Source organism: Babylonia areolata, chromosome 10, assembly GCF_041734735.1.
Source record: "Babylonia areolata isolate BAREFJ2019XMU chromosome 10, ASM4173473v1, whole genome shotgun sequence".
NCBI classification, from domain to species: Eukaryota; Metazoa; Mollusca; class Gastropoda; order Neogastropoda; family Buccinidae; genus Babylonia; species Babylonia areolata.
Genome location: NC_134885.1, coordinates 44703901 through 44727503, shown reverse-complemented (window position 1 = coordinate 44727503; position 23603 = coordinate 44703901). Strand labels below are relative to the sequence as shown.

General features: G+C 46.7%; 1 protein-coding gene across 1 annotated transcript in view; it reads left to right on the top strand.

Annotated features, from left to right (window-relative positions):
• Positions 1-9119: 9119 nt before the first annotated feature.
• The window catches only part of LOC143286618 (proton-coupled zinc antiporter SLC30A1-like), a 32383-nt gene continuing 17899 nt past the window's right edge, over positions 9120-23603 (top strand). The window contains exons 1-3 of the mRNA XM_076594260.1: positions 9120-9400; positions 11520-11766; positions 12479-12655. Of these exons, the coding sequence (XP_076450375.1) occupies positions 9224-9400; positions 11520-11766; positions 12479-12655 (601 nt within the window). The 5' untranslated portion in view covers positions 9120-9223. The remainder of the gene's footprint in view (positions 9401-11519; positions 11767-12478; positions 12656-23603) is intronic.

Genomic DNA, 23603 nt, shown 5'->3' with positions numbered 1-23603 from the left:
TCAAAGCAGCCTCCTAAAATTAGAAAGAGTACAAAATGAAGCTATGAGGCTGATCCTTGGAACAACAAAAGACACGCCTACGGAAACCATGCGATACCTGCTTGACCTTCCTTCAGTGCAGGCCAGAAACAAGTTAGAACAGGTTAAGCATTAGAAAACCCTCAAAACCCACTGCATGACGCAGTCAAAGAACCAAAAGGCAGCCGTCTAGGACGAGGAAGATCATGGATGGGGCAAGCAGAAGACACAATCCAGCTAGTATGCCGACTACAAGACCTGAAAGAAACAAAAGAATGGGAGAAAAACCAAAAAAAAACCTCAATAATCTATTCAAGAGAGCCATTTCACCCACTCTAGGAAGACATTGTCGGGAATGGCCAGGGGGCAAAACTGATGCAGAAGTGAAGCTACTCATAGAAGAAAACAGTAAATAAGAGGACATCATCATATACACAGATAGCTCAGTCACCAAAGGCCAATCTGGTTGGGGATTCACTGCGAAACAAAATGGAAAAACAATCAGGGAAGAGAATGCTGCCACAAAGTCACAACCTCCAGCTTAACGATGGAAGTTGAAGCTGTGACACATGCCCTTCAGTGGCTATCATCTATCCGTATGCCTGGAAACCAACATGCCATGATTCTGGCGGACTCAATGAACCTCATACGGAAAGTGAAGTCCAGAGTGGCATGAGGCAATGCGCAACTTTCAGATTAAAAAAAAAAACTTACATGGTCATTCTGCCCGGGACATGCATGTATTAAGGGAAATGAGCGAGCTGACAGACTTGCTGGTAACGCAACAACAACGAGCAGCCTACATAATTTTATAGGAAAATCGAAATCCTCAGAAAAGTCCAAGAATACCAAAAAGAACAGGTACAAGGCCATCACACCATCGATCGCCTCAAAGAAATAAAGGTAGAGAGAGGGAGGAGCCGTAAGTCTAGCATGAAAGGTAGAGCACGATGCTTTGCAAATCAAACGAATATCGGCATCATTTCCAAACCGACACTGCGTAAATTACTTCAAAACGGAACAGAGTCTCTGTGGGCTTTTCCAAATACAATAGTCTGAGCAACACCTAGACCTGGTATCAGAGATCTTTTCCCACCCCTCTTGCGGCCAATCAGTGGCAGCCTCTGTGTGTGTGTGTGTGTGTGTGTGTGTGTGTGTGTGTGTGCATATGTCGGGGCTCGTGTACGTTTATGTGTATTCGTTTGTGCTTTCATACCTGTGAAACTGCATGTTTGTTGCATATGTTATGCATGTATGTGTGTGTATGTGTGAATGTGTGTCTGCACGTTTTACATTTATTTGCTTATTTGCTTATCTATCATCATTATTGTCTTTTTATTATTTTTTTATTTTTTTATTCATTACTATTATTGTTATTATTGTTGTTGTTGTTATTATTTTTCTTTTTTTAAATATATTATTATTGTTAGTAGAAGTCATCATCATCATCATCATCATCTTTCTTTTCTTTTCTTTTTTCTCAAGGCATGACTAAGTGCGTTGGGTTACGCTGCTGGTCAGGCATCTGCTTGGCAGATGTGGTGTAGCGCATTATGGATTTGTCCGAACGCAGTGACGCCTCCTTGAGCAACTGATACTGACACCGCTGCTTCAGCCTGACAACAGCAACGTATCTTCATATTTCGATGTGATGATATCAAAGTGACTGTTTATCTCCAGTTCTGTTGGTTAAAGTACATAAACTGTGTTCCTGAGCTGGGAGGTGTGCAACATTCCACGACCTTTCAATATTCACCTCCCTAGTTACCGTCCACCTTTAGCACAAGATCGTCCACCATGGTGCCCGATATTCCTTTCTCACGTCCACCCTGGTGCCCGATATTCCTTTCTCACGTCCACCCTGGTGCCCGAAATTCCTTTCTCACGTCCACCCTGGTGCCCGATATTCCTTTCTCACGTCCACCCTGGTGCCCGATATTCCTTTCTCACGTCCACCCTGGTGCCCGACATTCCTTTCTCACGTCCACCCTGGTGCCCGAAATTCCTTTCTCACGTCCACCCTGGTGCCCGATATTCCTTTCTCACGTCCACCCTGGTGCCCGACATTCCTTTCTCACGTCCACCCTGGTGCCCGATATTCCTTTCTCACGTCCACCCTGGTGCCCGACATTCTTTTCTCACGTCCACCCTGGTGCCCGACATTCCTTTCTCACGTCCACCCTGGTGCCCGAAATTCTTTTCTCACGTCCACCCTGGTGCCCGATATTCCTTTCTCACGTCCACCCTGGTGCCCGATATTCTTTTCTCACGTCCACCCTGGTGCCCGATATTCCTTTCTCACGTCCACCCTGGTGCCCGATATTCCTTTCTCACGTCCACCCTGGTGCCCGACATTCATTTCTCACGTCCACCCTGGTGCCCGACATTCCTTTCTCACGTCCACCCTGGTGCCCGATATTCCTTTCTCACGTCCACCCTGGTGCCCGACATTCTTTTCTCACGTCCACCCTGGTGCCCGACATTCCTTTCTCACGTCCACCCTGGTGCCCGATATTCCTTTCTCACGTCCACCCTGGTGCCCGATATTCTTTTCTCACGTCCACCCTGGTGCCCGACATTCATTTCTCACGTCCACCCTGGTGCCCGACATTCCTTTCTCACGTCCACCCTGGTGCCCGACATTCCTTTCTCACGTCCACCCTGGTGCCCGATATTCCTTTCTCACGTCGTGTGCCGACCTCACTGCTGCCCGAGGCATTACCTAGGAGACGGGCCATAGAGTCGCGCCTGCCTCATCACTCGTATGGCTGTTCGACCACCTCCACGACTTGGAACACTCATCATCCTGCACTCTTCAGTTCAGATTCTCGGTAAAGTGCGGACACATTCATTTTCCGGTAGCTATTCATCTTAATCTATAGCCTGCTCCTAACAAGGTTTGAATATAGCCTAAAGGATGTTTGACAGTTCTCTGCTCCCTCGACATCCAACATCATGGTAAACAGATTCCATATCAATCCATCAAGGACCTGCAAACCCCCCCCCCCACCCCCACCCCCCACCCCCCACCCCCTCCCCGCACCCCCCGCCTCTCCCCCCTATATATTTTCTCTATGTCAATGAAATCGTACTTTCTTTGGTAAAGTACATTTTCTCCCACGCCTGCTATGTGTATCTATCCGCATATGAGTACATTGCAACACTATGTTATTGATGTTATTTGCTGCTATGTGCACATGTCAAATGATCGGTATAAGGACAGGCCCGGCGCTTCCTTTTTTGAGGAAGTGTCTGGGTTTGTTCCAATGTACCTTTTATTTACCTTTGTGCTAGCTGAATCGGTAGCGTAAGCAGCACTGACTTGCAGTTGTGTACCTTGTGAATGGAGAGAGTTACCACCCTTTACTATTTGTTAATCATTTCATCTCCTGGCCTCATTATTTATTAATTTTTATTGATGACAATTATAAATTACATCCGTTTCATACAATATTGTGTGTGTGTGTGTGTGTGTGTGTGTGTGTGTGTGTGTGTGTGTGTACATAGCTCATTAAATTGTCCATACTTCCTTCCACCCCTTTCTGTCCTGTCCTCTTTCACGCCGTCATTACGCATCACGTGACCAGCACTACGCATCACGTGACCGCTCGTACACAATGCAACATTTCCATTTTGCCCGTTATCAAAAACAAACAAATGAATAGATAAATGAATAAATGAATGAATCAATACATGATAAATAGACTAGAAATCACAAACCTCTTGCACATCAACTTTCCGTGCACTTTATACGTTGGAGTCCACATGACGGCAACAGCTTAAAAGCCATTTGTACGCTTCTACTTAAACATGATGCTAATGCAGGCACAACGATATATTGTATGTACGTCCATCACTGAAGGAGAACATGGACACGTTATTCCATCTCCCAGTCCACAATGCCGCGTCCAGTCCACAATGACACCTTACTAGTGCTGTAATTAAGTGCGTCCAGTCCACAATGACACCTTACTAGTGCTGTAATTAATGTAATTAAGTGCGTCCAGTCTACAATGACACCTTACTAGTGCTGTAATTAAGTGCGTCCAGTCTACAGTGACACCTTACTAGTGCTGTAATTAAGTGCGTCCAGTCCACAATGACACCTTACTAGTGCTGTAATTAAGTGCGTCCAGTCCACAATGACACCTTACTAGTGCTGTAATTAAGTGCGTCCAGTCCACAATGACACCTTACTAGTGCTGTAATTAAGTGCGTCCAGTCCACAATGACACCTTACTAGTGCTGTAATTAAGTGCGTCCAGTCCACAATGACACCTTACTAGTGCTGTAATTAAGTGCGTCCAGTCCACAATGACACCTTACTAGTGCTGTAATTAAGTGTGTCCAGTCTACAGTGACACCTTACTAGTGCTGTAATTAAGTGCGTCCAGTCCACAATGACACCTTACTAGTGCTGTAATTAAGTGCGTCCAGTCCACAATGACACCTTACTAGTGCTGTAATTTAGTGCGTCCAGTCCACAATGACACCTTACTAGTGCTGTAATTTAGTGCGTCCAGTCCACAATGACACCTTACTAGTGCTGTAATTAAGTGTGTCCAGTCCACAATGACACCTTACTAGTGCTGTAATTAAGTGCGTCCAGTCCACAATGACACCTTACTAGTGCTGTAATTAAGTGCGTCCAGTCCACAATGACACCTTACTAGTGCTGTAGTTAAGTGCGTCCAGTCCACAATGACACCTTACTAGTGCTGTAGTTAAGTGCGTCCAGTCCACAATGACACCTTACTAGTGCTGTAATTAAGTGCGTCCAGTCCACAATGACACCTTACTAGTGCTGTAATTAAGTGCGTCCAGTCCACAATGACACCTTACTAGTGCTGTAATTAAGTGCGTCCAGTCCACAATGACACCTTACTAGTGCTGTAATTAATGTAATTAAGTGCGTCCAGTCTACAATGACACCTTACTAGTGCTGTAATTAAGTGCGTCCAGTCTACAGTGACACCTTACTAGTGCTGTAATTAAGTGCGTCCAGTCCACAATGACACCTTACTAGTGCTGTAATTAAGTGCGTCCAGTCCACAATGACACCTTACTAGTGCTGTAATTAAGTGCGTCCAGTCCACAATGACACCTTACTAGTGCTGTAATTAAGTGCGTCCAGTCCACAATGACACCTTACTAGTGCTGTAATTAAGTGCGTCCAGTCCACAATGACACCTCACTAGTGCTGTAATTAAGTGCGTCCAGTCCACAATGACACCTTACTAGTGCTGTAATTTAGTGCGTCCAGTCCACAATGACACCTTACTAGTGCTGTAATTTAGTGCGTCCAGTCCACAGTGACACCTTACTAGTGCTGTAATTAAGTGCGTCCAGTCCACAATGACACCTTACTAGTGCTGTAATTAAGTGCGTCCAGTCCACAATGACACCTCACTAGTGCTGTAATTAAGTGCGTCCAGTCCACAATGACACCTTACTAGTGCTGTAATTAAGTGCGTCCAGTCCACAATGACACCTCACTAGTGCTGTAATTAAGTGCGTCCAGTCCACAATGACACCTTACTAGTGCTGTAATTAAGTGCGTCCAGTCCACAATGACACCTCACTAGTGCTGTAATTAAGTGCGTCCAGTCCACAATGACACCTTACTAGTGCTGTTTATTGGCGCACTGCTGCTCGAGGCGTCACCGACGTGACTTGGGCCGCGTTTGTCTCTTCGCTCCAATTCTAACTATTCAAGGTTTCCCACGATTTGAGCCACCCCCCTCGCCCCACGCTCTCCCCCGTCCCCTCTACGCCCTCCCCCTCCCAACTCCGTCACCCCTACCCCCAACCAACCCCTCCCCCCCACACACACACCCACACACACAAAGAGCAAACAGCCATCAACACTTTATTATAAAGAGTCTCTCTCTCTCTCTCTCTCTCTCTCTCTCTCTCTCTGTGTCTCTGTTGGACAGGACGGCTGGAGGCGGGCGGACCACAGGTCATGGAGATCTTGGCGCCCCGACCCTCCTGGGACGGGACCTACCTTCTCAAACAGAAGGAATCAGGAACTTAGAAAGTTGAATAAAGTTTTATTCCAACAAAAAATTGCAAATACGAACAAATGACAAATAAAGAAAACACCCAAACAAAAATATACTGTTACAAACTATGGCATACAACACTCATGCAATCAAAGCACACACACACACACACACACACACACACACACACAACTTGGATCCCGAGTGATGACATGATGAAAGTCGATGACGGATGTCCTTTCTGCCCTCAAAAAGGGGACAAACAAATCTTGACCTCTTCCACCTACCCCTGACCTCTTCCACCTACCCCTGACCGCACACGGAGAGCGGCACTGTTGAAGGGGCTGGCAGTAGAGCTGGAGTGATGAGGTTCCATACAAGATGATAAACGACGATGACTGTGACGAAGAACGATGATGAGAAGATGGATGATAGAGCGTTGTTGGGGGAGGGTTAAAGGGGCGTGGTTGGACAGGGAAAAGGGAAACAATTTGGTGGGGCGAAAGGGAATAAATGGGCTGTAGGGTCAGGAAACCTGACTTCAACACACACAGGTGTTACACAAAACTGGGCAAGACAAATTGCCACACACAGAACAACCACCTGGATGTTACTGACTTTTGAGAGGCCTCTGGTGTGTCTGCCTTCCAAAAACCAGTTTTCAAATTTCAGCTGCTGCTGCCCTGAGTACAGCTTAATAATAAAGAAAACCCAGCACGTCAGTGAAAAGGCAAGAAAATACACTATGCAACTCAAGCACACAAACACATCAGGCGCTCGAAGTTTATACATTGTACAAATCCATCCACACACAGGCACACGAAATAGGAAAAAGATCAAAAGGTCAAAAAATGTGATCCATCTCGCGACAACAGATTGTGCGGAACGAGCACTACCGTTATCACATGTTATGTATCAGACCAGTGAAAGGTCAACTCGCGGACAGTGGTGGACCTTATTACTTCAATAGTCCAGGGCAGATACAAAAATGGAGGGCGAGCCGCTGTCAGCATTCTTTGTCAGTGGAAAGGTGCAAGGACTGTTAACTGAGGACTGTGACCAGTAACAGTCACGAGGAAAGCGACAGGTGAGCGATGACAGAGACACCTTCTCGTCCATTCATGCATGTAGTCGCTTTGCGTGTTGTTGCATCGTCATGGCGTTGACTGACATGCCGATAGTGGGCTCTGCACAGTGCGTGGACAATTGACGAAGCGCATGTGAGGTCACGTGTAGAAGACATGCTGATTCAGCGGCAGTGGCAATCATTGTCAGCTTTCGAAACACATGCCAGTACCAGTCACCGCCTTTTGCTTTTCGAAGCTCGCAGTGTGTGTTGTAGCATCGCATGGTGAATGGGGGTGGTGGTGAAGGGGGTGGGGGGCATGGTGAAGGGGGAGTGGGGGGTCAGCTAAGGGACAACAGAACAATCTGTATGTGTGTGTGTGTGTGTGTGTGTGTGTGTGTGTGTGTGTGTGTGTGTGTGTTTTCAAGAGATAACAGGTAGACAATACATTTTTAACCACAGATAAGATAAGAACCGTTTCAGAGCGCTGTGTCTGTGTCTTTTTCAGTCCTGCCTGTTGTTTTCAATCCGTGTCAGAGAGCACGACAACACGGACAGTACTGATAATACACCCTTCAGTCAGCACCAACACCACAGGCCAGTTTGCAGTGTTCAGTCAGTCAGCACCAACACCACAGGCCAGATTACAGTGTTCAGTCAGCACCAACACCACAGGCCAGTTTGCAGTGTTCAGTCACCACCAACACCACAGGCCAGTTTGCAGTGTTCAGTCAGTCAGCACCAACACCACAGGCCAGTTTGCAGTGTTCAGTCAGCACCAACACCACAGGCCAGATTACAGTGTTCAGTCAGCACCAACACCACAGGCCAGTTTGCAGTGTTCAGTCAGCACCAACACCACAGGCCAGTGTGCAGTGTTCAGTCAGTCAGCACCAACACCACAGGCCAGTGTGCAGTGTTCAGTCAGTCAGCACCAACACCACAGGCCAGTGTGCAGTGTTCAGTCACCACCAACACCACAGGCCAGTGTGCAGTGTTCAGTCACCACCAACACCACAGGCCAGATTGCAGTGTTCAGTCAGTCAGCACTAACACCACAGGCCAGTGTGCAGTGTTCAGTCAGCACCAACACCACAGGCCAGTGTGCAGTGTTCAGTCAGCACCAACGTCACAGTTTGCAGTGTTCAGTCACCACCAACACCACAGGCCAGTTTGCAGTGTTCAGTCACCACCAACGTCACAGTTTGCAGTGTTCAGTCACCACCAACACCACAGGCCAGTTTGCAGTGTTCAGTCACCACCAACACCAACGTCACAGTTTGCAGTGTTCAGTCAGCACCAACACCACAGGCCAGTGTGCAGTGTTCAGTCACCACCAACACCACAGGCCAGTGTGCAGTGTTCAGTCAGCACCAACACCACAGGCCAGTGTGCAGTGTTCAGTCACCACCAACACCACAGGCCAGTTTGCAGTGTTCAGTCAGCACCAACACCACAGGCCAGTTTGCAGTGTTCAGTCACCACCAACACCACAGGCCAGTGTGCAGTGTTCAGTCAGCACCAACACCACAGGCCAGTGTGCAGTGTTCAGTCAGCACCAACACCACAGGCCAGTGTGCAGTGTTCAGTCAGCACCAACACCACAGGCCAGTTTGCAGTGTTCAGTCAGCACCAACACCACAGGCCAGTTTGCAGTGTTCAGTCAGCACCAACACCACAGGCCAGTTTGCAGTGTTCAGTCAGCACCAACACCACAGGCCAGTGTGCAGTGTTCAGTCAGTCAGCACCAACACCACAGGCCAGTTTGCAGTGTTCAGTCACCACCAACACCACAGGCCAGTGTGCAGTGTTCAGTCAGTCAGCACCAACACCACAGGCCAGTGTGCAGTGTTCAGTCAGCACCAACACCACAGGCCAGTGTGCAGTGTTCAGTCACCACCAACGTCACAGTTTGCAGTGTTCAGTCAGCACCAACACCACAGGCCAGCGTGCAGTGTTCAGTCACCACCAACGTCACAGTTTGCAGTGTTCAGTCAGCACCAACACCACAGGCCAGCGTGCAGTGTTCAGTCAGCACCAACACCACAGGCCAGTGTGCAGTGTTCAGTCAGCACCAACACCACAGGCCAGTGTGCAGTGTTCAGTCTTGGCAAGACAGACAGAGCGAAGCGAGATGAGGCGCTACTCGGGGAAGACATGCCGCCTGCTGCTGATGCTGCTGCTGACTCTGGCCTTCTTCCTGCTGGCGGTGGGCACGGGCTACTGGTCCAACTCCCTGACGGTGGTCACCGAGTCCTTCCACGTCCTGTCTGACGCCATCGCCGTCACTGTGGCTCTGGCCTCTGTCAAAGTGGGTGTCTCATTTGGGCTTGGCTTTGATTGTTTGATTGTTTATTTGATTGTTTGGTTTGGTTTGGTTTATTTGTTGGTTAGTTTGTGTATTTATTTATTTATTCATTTATTTATCTATTCTATTCTGATTTCATTTATCTGTTTATTTATTTGTTTGTTTGTATGTTTGTTTGTTCATTTATTTATTACTTATTCATTCATTTATTTATTTATTCTAACTTAATTAATTTTTTTACTGATTAAAAAAATTAATCTATCTATATTTATTGGTCTGTTTCTTCTTTTTTTTCTTTTTTTTTTAATGATGGTTTTCTTCAGAAATTCAGGAAGTCAATGGACGTACTCACACGAGGAAGCATGATCACGTGTGTGTAAAAAATAATTTTAAAATAAATAGAGGGAGAGAAAGTTAACTTCAGTTATTCAAAGAGGCGTCACTACGTCCGAACAAATCCGTATACGCTACATCACATCTGCTAAGCAGATGTCTGACCAGCAACGTAACCCGACGCGCTTAGGCCTTGAGCCCAGAAAGAAAGAAAGAAAATTCAACCAAGAACTCCAAAATGTGCTCACAAAAATAGGTTAACAGACTCTAATAAGTATGCTGTTGCTGCTGTCACTGACTGACGTTTACCTTCTTGAAGTCTTTTCAGCCAGCTGGAAATAAAGCCCTATGTAAAGAAGGTGAAAACGTCAAATGAAAATGAACCCGCCAGATGTGACCTGTCCAAGACACGAGGTATCATCACTGGATGACCCAAACCGGAAATCCTCTCAAGGGTAGCAAACACCAGCTTTGTCCAGACTGAAATCTTCATGGAAGGACAGCAACATGTCCATGAAACACAAGATCGTCAGACTCATGCGTGTATGCAAGATACGTATGGACTCTCCTCCTCCTTCTCAGTCCCCCTTCTACGACTACAACTACTACGACTACGACTACAACAACTACTACGACTACTACTACAACATCTGCTACGACTACGACTATTATTGATTCATTTGTCTATTCGTGTTTTTTTTTTAAATAAATATTTTTAATTAATATTTTATACTTCATTTAATTTGTTATTTTTATTTATTTACACTCCCCCCCCTCGCCCCCCACCCCCCCCCCCCCCCCCCCCACCCCCACGCCAAGGCCTGACCAAGCGTTGGGTTACGCTGCTGGTCATGCATCTGCTCAGCAGATATGGTGCAGCATGTATGGATTTGCCTGAAAGCAGTGACGCCTTTTTGAGAAACTGAACTGTACAACTGTCACTAACTTGTAATTTATATAGAACCTAATATCCAATAGAGCTTCAGTCCAAAAATCTTAGCGTCAACAACACAAGAGGGCAAAACAAAGATGACAGCACTCCCCAAAGAGCCTCAGGAGTTTGACCACAACCAAAGCGAGCCATGTCCAGTCCACACTTTGAGGGTTCGTCATTCTGCATTGCCTGAGTGGGCATGGTGGCTGAAAACGACAGCGCCAAACTCCGCAAGAGATGACTGTTTTGTTACAGTGTGCAAGCTGCATGTCAGTCACACCACTGTCATCCTGTGCCTATTCCCACCCCATCCCTTCATCCCCCCACCCCCTCCTCCCCTCTTCTTATCTCCCTGCTGCTCCGTCCATCCCCCAAGTCCGGTCTTTGAGGTCGCGCCGACACCGCGCCACCCTCCCTCTCCTTCCCCCACCCCACTCCCTGTTCGGCTGTCTGTCGTTCCGTGTGTCTGCCGTCACTCAGACCAGCTGTGGAGCACGTGTGGTTATGTGTTGCACCAGTCCCTATGCTGAAGCAGGTCTGGGAATGTCGGAAACATGCTGATGCCGGCATGTCCGAACTTTCCAGGAAAGCGGGCTTGTCTTTGAAGTCATCCCCCATCAGTGATGACCTGGTAACCAGTTCTAACTAATTCACAGTGTTCTTCGTCTCTGTCTCTGTTTCTGTCTCTGTCTCTCTGTGTGTCTCTCTCTTCAGGCCTCGCTCAGTCTCAAGCCTGTCCACCCTTGAATGTTGTCCTCTGATCTTTTTTTTCTGTCCTACCTCTCCCCTCCCCCCTCCCCCCACTCCTTGCACTGTGCACGTACCACCCCGACCCTCCCACCTCCCTCTCCACAGGTGGCCAAACGGACGTCCACCAAGAACACGTTCGGATGGGTGCGGGTGGAGATAGTGGGAACGCTGGTGAACGCCGTGTTCCTGCTGGCGCTGTGCTTCACCGTGCTGGTCAAGTCCCTGAAGCGGATGATGCTGGTGGAGGAGGTGGCGCGGCCTCTGCTGCTGCTGGCTGTTGGGGGTGCGGGGCTGGTGGTCAACCTGACAGGACTGCTCCTCTTCCACACACACGCCCAACCGGCATCGCGCGGTGAGTCCGTGCTGGTGGTGGTGACAGGGTGATGGGGGGCTGGGGGGGGGGGGGGGGGGGGCGGGGGGGGGCGTTCATTTGCCTCGTCTCGTGCTTTCAGTCACTAAAACAAGCAAGCAAACAAACAAACAAAACAAAACAAAAAAAGAGAAAACAACAACAACAAAACCAACAACAACAACAAAAACAAAACAAAACAAAACAAAAAAACCAACAAAAACACACACACACACACACAAAATTAAAAAATAAAACCAACAAAAAGCAACAAACAAAAAGAGAACGACAGCCAAAACACCAGCTACAAAACTAGAACCTGTGTCAAGGGAGGTGAAGAGTGTGAGGGGGAAGGGATGAACAATACTAATCAACAGCGTGTGTGCGCACATATGTATGTCTATGGATATTTTTTTATTTGTATATGTATAGTGTGTGTGTGTGTGTGTGTTTGCGTGTGTGTGCGTGTGTGTATCGTGTGTGTGTAAGCGTGCGCGTGTGTATGTGTATGTGAGCTGACATGTGTTGGGGGTAGGAGGGAGAGGTGTGTGTGAAAGGTAGCCGACATCAGGTGGGGAAAGTTCACTAAAACGGCAGAAGGAGACGATTGGGCCTCGCCTCCATACAATGACCAGCCCTACACACACAACATATGACTTCATTGCCCGATGGCCGGTCATGTGACCTCTGACCCTGTAACCCTTGACGCGTGCAGCCCCAACAGGCCGGGCAGGGAGCCAGGCCAGGCCGCTGTGTGAGGGGGAGGGGGGTGGAGGAGGGGAGGACCGGGAGATGCAGACCGTGACGACGGCCAGGGACACAGGGAGCTGCACCGTGTCCAGCACGACAGCTACTGTCCTTCAGCTGGACCACAGCCCTGCCCCCAGACCACGTCTGTCCTGTCCTGTCCTGTCCTTGTTGATACGTTATGCTTACAACACTGCCCTCAGAACATGTCTGTCCTGTCCTGTCCTGTCCTGTCCTGTCCTTGTTGATACGTTATGCTTACAACACTGCCCTCAGAACATGTCTGTCCTGTCCTGTCCTGTCCTTGTTGATACGTTATGCTTACAACACTGCCCTCAGAACATGTCTGTCCTGTCTGGTCCTGTCCTTGCTGATACGTTATGCTTACAACACTGCCCTCAAACCATGTCCTGTCCTGTCCTGTCCTGTCCTGTCCTGTCCTTGCTGATACGTTATGCTCACAACACTGCCCTCAGGACATGTCTGTCCTGTCCTGTCCTGTCCTTGTTGATACGTTATGCTTACAACACTGCCCTCAGAACATGTCTGTCCTGTCTGGTCCTGTCCTTGCTGATACGTTATGCTTACAACACTGCCCTCAAACCATGTCCTGTCCTGTCCTGTCCTTGCTGATACGTTATGCTCACAACACTGCCCTCAGGACATGTCTGTCCTGTCCTGTCCTGTCCTTGTTGATACGTTATGCTTACAACACTGCCCTCAGGACATGTCTGTCCTGTCCTGTCCTGTCCTGTCTGTCCTTGTTGATACGTTATGCTTACAGCACTGCCCTCAGGACATGTCTGTCCTGTCCTGTCCTTGTTGATACGTTATGCTTACAGCACTGCCCTCAGGACATGTCTGTCCTGTCCTGTCCTTGTTGATACGTTATGCTTACAACACTGCCCTCAGAACATGTCTGTCCTGTCCTGTCCTTGTTGATACGTTATGCTTACAACACTGCCCTCAGAACATGTCTGTCCTGTCCTGTCCTGTCCTGTCCTGTCCTTGTTGATACGTTATGCTTACAGCACTGCCCTCAGGACATGTCTGTCCTGTCCTGTCCTTGTTGATACGTTATGCTTACAGCACTGCCCTCAGAACATGTCTGTCCTGTCCTGTCCTGTCCTTGTTGATACGTTATGCTTACACACACACACACACACACACACACACACACACACACACACACACACACACACACACATCTATCTATCTAACACACATATCTATTTATCTATCTTTCTATCAATATGATATATGTGCGCGCGCGCACACACACACACACACACACACACACACACACACACACATATATATATATATATATATATATATATATATATATATTGACTGATGTATTTTTCTTTCTTCTCCTTCTTCTTCTTCTTCTCTCTCTCTCTCTCTCTCTCTCTCTCTCTCTCTCTCTCTATATATATATATATATATATATGTGTGTGTGTGTGTGTGTGTGTGTGTGTGTGTGTGTGCATATAATTTACCTCTGGACGTGTATAAATATTTTTTCAAAGCAAGTCTTTCTCATAAGCTGGCATTGTTTAGGTGCTTGGGGTTTTTTAAAAAAATTTTATTTATTTTTTTTTAATAAGAAGTGTTCTTCTGTATTTGTTTTTGTTTTGTATGTTTTAATTGCCATTTTCTCTTTCTTTTTTTTCTGTAATTTCAAATGGGGGTCTTTCATTTAGAGAATGAACTCCGCCGCCGTCAGTTTTGGTGGTCTTGGTAGGTAACCATGAAGTAAACTGCAATTGTGAAAAATAATTATTTGATTCATCATCTTTTGTGTTAAAAGAAAAAGCCATGGATGAAATATTTTTCTGGGACTAGAACAATGGCTCATCGACATCAAACTTTTGCGGAAGAACGGTTGTGTGAAGCAGGAATGCTCAGCACTGGAACAGAAGGCTGGGTGTTGAGGACTGTAGAATTAACGAGGTCCTCGTGTTTCCCGTGCTGAGCTTGGTCGCCTACTTTCATCAAACGATCTCAGCCCTTAGCGTCAAGACTTTCGCCGCCTCTGCAATTTGCGTTGAAAATTCTTTACTGCAAGCAAATTTGGCGCTTCTAAGATCGCGCATGTATCACTGGCCTCGACTCATTATTCATTAGTATACCCACTAAGCAAGAGTAGTTAAGCCATTGCATTTATTAGCAGATCTTTGGGATTACCATGATATGTCCTGTACATCAAACCAAAAGAACGAATCCAGAACCTGGACCACAAAAATGGGTAAAAAAGTCAATGTCTTTATTAGTGTTATAGCTCCTTCAGTTTACACAGCTATAGATTTTAAGCCCTGTAAATCAAATCAACGACCAAGCAAACCAACGAGTCTAGAACCTGGACCACATCAGTGTGTTAAACAGTCACCACTGAGAACCTGGACCACATCAGTGTGTTTAAAAGTCACCACTCAGAACCTGGACCACATCAGTGTGTTTAAAAGTCACCACTCAGAACCTGGACCACATCAGTGTGTTTAAAAGTCACCACTCAGAACCTGGACCACATCAGTGTGTTAAACAGTCACCACTCAGAACATGGACCACATCAGTGTGTTAAACAGTCACCACTCAGAACATGGACCACATCAGTGTGTTAAAAAGTCACCACTCAGAACATGGACCACATCAGTGTGTTAAAAAGTCACCACTCAGAACCTGGACCACATGAGTGTGTTAAACAGTCACCACTCAGAACCTGGACCACATCAGTGTGTTAAACAGTCACCACTCAGAACCTGGACCACATCAGTGTGTTAAACAGTCACCACTCAGAACCTGGACCACATCAGTGTGTTAAACAGTCACCACTCAGAACCTGGACCACATCAGTATGTTAAAAAGTCACCACTCAGAACCTGGACCACATCAGTGTGTTAAAAAGTCACCACTCAGAACCTGGACCACATCAGTGTGTTAAAAAGTCACCACTCAGAACATGGACCACATCAGTGTGTTAAACAGTCACCACTCAGAACCTGGACTACATCAGTGTGTTAAAAAGTCACCACTCAGAACCTGGACCACATCAGTGTGTTAAACAGTCACCACTCAGAACCCGGACCACATCAGTGTGTTAAACAGTCACCACTCAGAACCCGGACCACATCAGTGTGTTAAACAGTCACCACTCAGAACCTGGACCACATCAGTGTGTTAAAAAGTCACCACTGAGAACCTGGACCACATCAGTGTGTTAAACAGTCACCACTCAAAACCCGGACCACATCAGTGTGTTAAAAAAAAGTCACCACTCAGAACCTGGACCACATCAGTGTGTTAAAAAGTCACCACTCAGAACCTGGACCACATCAGTGTGTTAAACAGTCACCACTCAGAACCTGGACCACATCAGTGTGTTAAAAAGTCACCACTGAGAACCTGGACCACATCAGTTTGTTAAACAGTCACCACTCAGAACCTGGACCACATCAGTTTGTTAAAAAGTCACCACTCAGAACCTGGACCACATCAGTGTGTTAAAAAGTCACCACTCAGAACCTGGACCTCATCAGTGTGTTAAACAGTCACCACTCAAAACCCGGACCACATCAGTGTGTTAAACAGTCACCACTCAGAACCTGGACCACATCAGTGTGTTAAAAAGTCACCACTGAGAACCTGGACCACATCAGTGTGTTAAACAGTCACCACTCAAAACCCGAACCACATCAGTGTGTTAAAAAAAGTCACCACTCAGAACCTGGACCACATCAGTGTGTTAAAAAGTCACCACTCAGAACCTGGACCACATCAGTGTGTTAAACAGTCACCACTCAGAACCTGGACCACATCAGTGTGTTAAAAAGTCACCACTCAGAACCTGGACCACATCAGTGTGTTAAACAGTCACCACTCAGAACCTGGACCACATCAGTGTGTTTAAAAGTCACCACTCAGAACCTGGACGACATCAGTGTGTTTAAAAGTCACCACTCAGAACCTGGACCACATCAGTGTGTTAAACAGTCACCACTCAGAACATGGACCACATCAGTGTGTTAAACAGTCACCACTCAGAACATGGACCACATCAGTGTGTTAAAAAGTCACCACTCAGAACCTGGACCACATCAGTGTGTTAAAAAGTCACCACTCAGAACCTGGACCACATGAGTGTCTTAAACAGTCACCACTCAGAACCTGGACCACATCAGTGTGTTAAACAGTCACCACTCAGAACCTGGACCACATCAGTGTGTTAAACAGTCACCACTCAGAACCTGGACCACATCAGTGTGTTAAACAGTCACCACTCAGAACCTGGACCACATCAGTATGTTAAAAAGTCACCACTCAGAACCTGGACCACATCAGTGTGTTAAAAAGTCACCACTCAGAACCTGGACCACATCAGTGTGTTAAAAAGTCACCACTCAGAACATGGACCACATCAGTGTGTTAAACAGTCACCACTCAGAACCTGGACTACATCAGTGTGTTAAAAAGTCACCACTCAGAACCTGGACCACATCAGTGTGTTAAACAGTCACCACTCAAAACCCGGACCACATCAGTGTGTTAAACAGTCACCACTCAGAACCTGGACCACATCAGTGTGTTAAAAAGTCACCACTGAAAACCTGGACCACATCAGTGTGTTAAACAGTCACCACTCAAAACCCGGACCACATCAGTGTGTTAAAAAAAAGTCACCACTCAGAACCTGGACCACATCAGTGTGTTAAAAAGTCACCACTCAGAACCTGGACCACATCAGTGTGTTAAACAGTCACCACTCAGAACCTGGACCACATCAGTGTGTTAAAAAGTCACCACTGAGAACCTGGACCACATCAGTTTGTTAAACAGTCACCACTCAGAACCTGGACCACATCAGTTTGTTAAAAAGTCACCACTCAGAACCTGGACCACATCAGTGTGTTAAAAAGTCACCACTCAGAACCTGGACCTCATCAGTGTGTTAAACAGTCACCACTCAAAACCCGGACCACATCAGTGTGTTAAACAGTCACCACTCAGAACCTGGACCACATCAGTGTGTTAAAAAGTCACCACTGAGAACCTGGACCACATCAGTGTGTTAAACAGTCACCACTCAGAACCCGGACCACATCAGTGTGTTAAAAAAAAGTCACCACTCAGAACCTGGACCACATCAGTGTGTTAAAAAGTCACCACTCAGAACCTGGACCACATCAGTGTGTTAAACAGTCACCACTCAGAACCTGGACCACATCAGTGTGTTAAAAAGTCACCACTCAGAACCTGGACCACATCAGTGTGTTAAACAGTCACCACTCAGAACCTGGACCACATCAGTTTGTTAAACAGTCACCACTCAGAACCCGGACCACATCAGTGTGTTAAAAAGTCACCACTCAGAACCTGGACCACATCAGTGTGTTAAAAAGTCACCACTCAAAACCCGGACCACGTCAGTGTGTTTAAAAAAAAGTCACCACTCAAAACCCGGACCACATCAGTGTGTTAAAAAGTCACCACTCAAAAAAACTGGACCACATCAGTGTGTTAAACAGTCACCACTCAGAACCTGGACCACATCAGTGTGTTAAACAGTCACCACTCAGAACCTGGACCTCATCAGTGTGTTAAACAGTCACCACTCAGAACCTGGACTACATCAGTGTGTTAAAAAGTCACCACTCAGAACCTGGACCACATCAGTGTGTTAAAAAGTCACCACTCAGAACCTGGACCACATCAGTGTGTTAAACAGTCACCACTCAGAACCTGGACCACATCAGTGTGTTAAACAGTCACCACTCAGAACCTGGACCACATCATATCAGTGTGTTAAACAGTCACCACTCAGAACCTGGACCACATCATATCAGTGTGTTAAACAGTCACCACTCAGAACCTGGACCACATCAGTGTGTTAAACAGTCACCACTCAGAACCTGGACCACATCAGTGTGTTAAACAGTCACCACTCAAAACCTGGACCACATCAGTGTGTTAAACAGTCACCACTCAGAACCTGGACCACATCAGTGTGGTAAACAGTCACCACTCAGAACCTGGACCACATCAGTGTGTTAAACAGTCACCACTCAGAACCTGGACCACATCATATCAGTGTGTTAAACAGTCACCACTCAGAACCTGGACCACATCATATCAGTGTGTTAAACAGTCACCACTCAGAACCTGGACCACATCAGTGTGTTAAACAGTCACCACTCAGAACCTGGACCACATCAGTGTGTTAAACAGTCACCACTCAGAACCTGGACTACATCAGTGTGTTAAACAGTCACCACTGAGAACCTGGACCACATCAGTGTGTTAAACAGTCACCACTCAGAACCTGGATCACATCAGTGTGTTAAACAGTCACCACTCAGAACCTGGACCACATCAGTGTGTTTAAAAGTCACCACTCAAAACCTGGACCACATCAGTGTTAACCAATCACCACTCAGAACCTGAACCACATCAGTGTGTTAAAAAGTCACCACTGAGAACCTGGACCACATCAGTGTGTTAAAAAGTCACCACTCAGAACCTGGACCACATAAGTGTGTTAAACAGTCACCACTCAGAACCAGGACCACGTCACACCAGTGTGTTAAACAGTCACCACTCAAAACCTGGACCACATCAGTGTGTTAAACAGTCACCACTCAGAACCTGGACGACATCATATCAGTGTGTTAAACAGTCACCACTCAGAACCTGGACCACATCATATCAGTGTGTTAAACAGTCACCACTCAGAACCTGGACCACATCAGTGTGTTAAACAGTCACCACTCAGAACCTGGACCACATCAGTGTGTTAAACAGTCACCACTGAGAACCTGGACCACATCAGTGTGTTAAACAGTCACCACTCAGAACCTGGACCACATCAGTGTGTTAAACAGTCACCACTCAGAACCTGGACCACATTAGTGTGGTAAACAGTCACAACTGAGAACCTGGACCACATCAGTGTTTTAAACAGTCACCACTCAGAACCTGGACCACATCAGTGTGTTAAACACTCACCACTGAGAACCTGGACCACATCAGTGTGTTAAACAGTCACCACTCAGAACCTGGACCACATCAGTGTGTTAAACAGTCACCACTCAGAACCTGGACCACATCACATCAGTGTGGTAAACAGTCACCACTCAGAACCTGGACCACATCAGTGTGTTAAACAGTCACCACTCAGAACCTGGACCACATCATATCAGTGTGTTAAACAGTCACCACTCAGAACCTGGACCACATGAGTGTGTTAAACAGTCACAACTCAGAACCTGGACCACATCAGTGTGTTAAACAGTCACCACTCAGAACCTGGACCACATCAGTGTGTTAAACAGTCACCACTCAGAATCTGGACCACATCAGTGTGTTAAACAGTCACCACTCAGAACCTGGACCACATCAGTGTGTTAAACAGTCACCACTCATAACCTGGACCACATCAGTGTGTTAAACAGTCACCACTCAGAACCTGGACCACATCAGTGTGTTAAACAGTCACCACTGAGAACCCGGACCACATCAGTGTGTTAAACAGTCACCACTCAGAAGCTGGACCACATCATATCAGTGTGTTAAACAGTCACCACTGAGAACCTGAACCACATCAGTGTGTTAAACACTCACCACTGAGGACCCGGACCACATCAGTGTGTTAAAAAGTCACCACTGAGAACCTGGACCACATCAGTGTGTTAAACAGTCACCACTCAGAACCTGGACCACATCAGTGTGTTAAAAAGTCACCACTGAGAACCTGGACCACATCAGTGTGTTAAACAGTCACCACTGACAACCTGGACCACATCAGTGTGTTAAAAAGTCACAGAACCTGGACCACATCAGTGTGTTAAACAGTCACCACTCAGAACCTAGACCACATCAGTGTCTTAAACAGTCACCACTCAGAACCTGGACCTCATCAGTGTGTTAAACAGTCACCACTCAGAACCTGGACCACATCAGTGTGTTAAACAGTCACCACTCAGAACCTGGACCACATCAGTGTGTTAAACAGTCACCACTCAGAACCTGGACCACATCAGTGTGTTAAACAGTCACCACTCAGAACCTGGACCACATCAGTGTGTTAAACAGTCACCACTCAGAACCTGGACCACATCAGTGTGTTAAACAGTCACCACTCAGAACCTGGACCACATCAGTGTGTTAAACAGTCACCACTCAGAACCTGGACGACATCATATCAGTGTGTTAAACAGTCACCACTCAAAAAAACTGGACCACATCAGTGTGTTAAACAGTCACCACTCAGAACCTGGACCACATCAGTGTGTTAAACAGTCACCACTCAGAACCTGGACCTCATCAGTGTGTTAAACAGTCACCACTCAGAACCTGGACTACATCAGTGTGTTAAAAAGTCACCACTCAGAACCTGGACCACATCAGTGTGTTAAAAAGTCACCACTCAGAACCTGGACCACATCAGTGTGTTAAACAGTCACCACTCAGAACCTGGACCACATCAGTGTGTTAAACAGTCACCACTCAGAACCTGGACCACATCATATCAGTGTGTTAAACAGTCACCACTCAGAACCTGGACCACATCATATCAGTGTGTTAAACAGTCACCACTCAGAACCTGGACCACATCAGTGTGTTAAACAGTCACCACTCAGAACCTGGACCACATCAGTGTGTTAAACAGTCACCACTCAGAACCTGGACCACATCAGTGTGTTAAACAGTCACCACTCAGAACCTGGACCACATCAGTGTGGTAAACAGTCACCACTCAGAACCTGGACCACATCAGTGTGTTAAACAGTCACCACTCAGAACCTGGACCACATCATATCAGTGTGTTAAACAGTCACCACTCAGAACCTGGACCACATCATATCAGTGTGTTAAACAGTCACCACTCAGAACCTGGACCACATCAGTGTGTTAAACAGTCACCACTCAGAACCTGGACCATATCAGTGTGTTAAACAGTCACCACTCAGAACCTGGACCACATCAGTGTGTTAAACAGTCACCACTCAGAACCTGGACCACATCATATCAGTGTGTTAAACAGTCACCACTCAGAACCTGGACCACATCAGTGTGTTAAACAGTCACCACTCAGAACCTGGACCACATCAGTGTGGTAAACAGTCACCACTCAGAACCTGAACCAAAATGAGTGTGTTAGACACTCACCACTGAGAACCTGGACCACATCAGTGTGTTAAACAGTCACCACTCAGAACCTGGACCACATCAGTGTTTTAAACAGTCACCACTCAGAACCTGGACCACATCAGTGTGTTAAAAAGTCACCACTCAGAACCTGGACCACATCAGTGTGTTAAACAGTCACCACTCAGAACCTGGATCACATCAGTGTGTTTAAAAGTCACCACTCAAAACCTGGACACATCAGTGTTAAACAATCACCACTCAGAACCTGAACCACATCAGTGTGTTAAAAAGTCACCACTGAGAACCTGGACCACATCAGTGTGTTAAAAAGTCACCACTCAGAACCTGGACCACATAAGTGTGTTAAACAGTCACCACTCAGAACCAGGACCACGTCACACCAGTGTGTTAAACAGTCACCACTCAAAACCTGGACCACATCAGTGTGTTAAACAGTCACCACTCAGAACCTGGACGACATCATATCAGTGTGTTAAACAGTCACCACTCAGAACCTGGACCACATCATATCAGTGTGTTAAACAGTCACCACTCAGAACCTGGACCACATCAGTGTGTTAAACAGTCACCACTCAGAACCTGGACCACATCAGTGTGTTAAACAGTCACCACTCAGAACCTGGACCACATCAGTGTGTTAAACAGTCACCACTCAGAACCGTGACCACATCATATCAGTGTGTTAAACAGTCACCACTCAGAACCTGGACCACATCATATCAGTGTGTTAAACAGTCACCACTCAGAACCTGGACCACATCAGTGTGTTAAACAGTCACCACTCAGAACCTGGACCACATCAGTGTGTTAAACAGTCACCACTCAGAACCTGGACTACATCAGTGTGTTAAACAGTCACCACTGAGAACCTGGACCACATCAGTGTGTTAAACAGTCACCACTCAGAACCTGGATCACATCAGTGTGTTAAACAGTCACCACTCAGAACCTGGACCACATCAGTGTGTTTAAAAGTCACCACTCAAAACCTGGACCACATCAGTGTTAAACAATCACCACTCAGAACCTGAACCACATCAGTGTGTTAAAAAGTCACCACTGAGAACCTGGACCACATCAGTGTGTTAAAAAGTCACCACTCAGAACCTGGACCACATAAGTGTGTTAAACAGTCACCACTCAGAACCAGGACCACGTCACACCAGTGTGTTAAACAGTCACCACTCAAAACCTGGACCACATCAGTGTGTTAAACAGTCACCACTCAGAACCTGGACGACATCATATCAGTGTGTTAAACAGTCACCACTCAGAACCTGGACCACATCATATCAGTGTGTTAAACAGTCACCACTCAGAACCTGGACCACATCAGTGTGTTAAACAGTCACCACTCAGAACCTGGACCACATCAGTGTGTTAAACAGTCACCACTGAGAACCTGGACCACATCAGTGTGTTAAAGAGTCACCACTCAGAACCTGGACCACATCAGTGTGTTAAACAGTCACCACTCAGAACCTGGACCACATTAGTGTGGTAAACAGTCACAACTGAGAACCTGGAGCACATCAGTGTTTTAAACAGTCACCACTCAGAACCTGGACCACATCAGTGTGTTAAACACTCACCACTGAGAACCTGGACCACATCAGTGTGTTAAACAGTCACCACTCAGAACCTGGACCACATCAGTGTGTTAAACAGTCACCACTCAGAACCTGGACCACATCACATCAGTGTGGTAAACAGTCACCACTCAGAACCTGGACCACATGAGTGTGTTAAACAGTCACAACTCAGAACCTGGACCACATCAGTGTGTTAAACAGTCACCACTCAAAACCTGGACCACATCAGTGTGTTAAACAGTCACCACTCAGAATCTGGACCACATCAGTGTGTTAAACAGTCACCACTCAGAACCTGGACCACATCAGTGTGTTAAACATTCACCACTCATA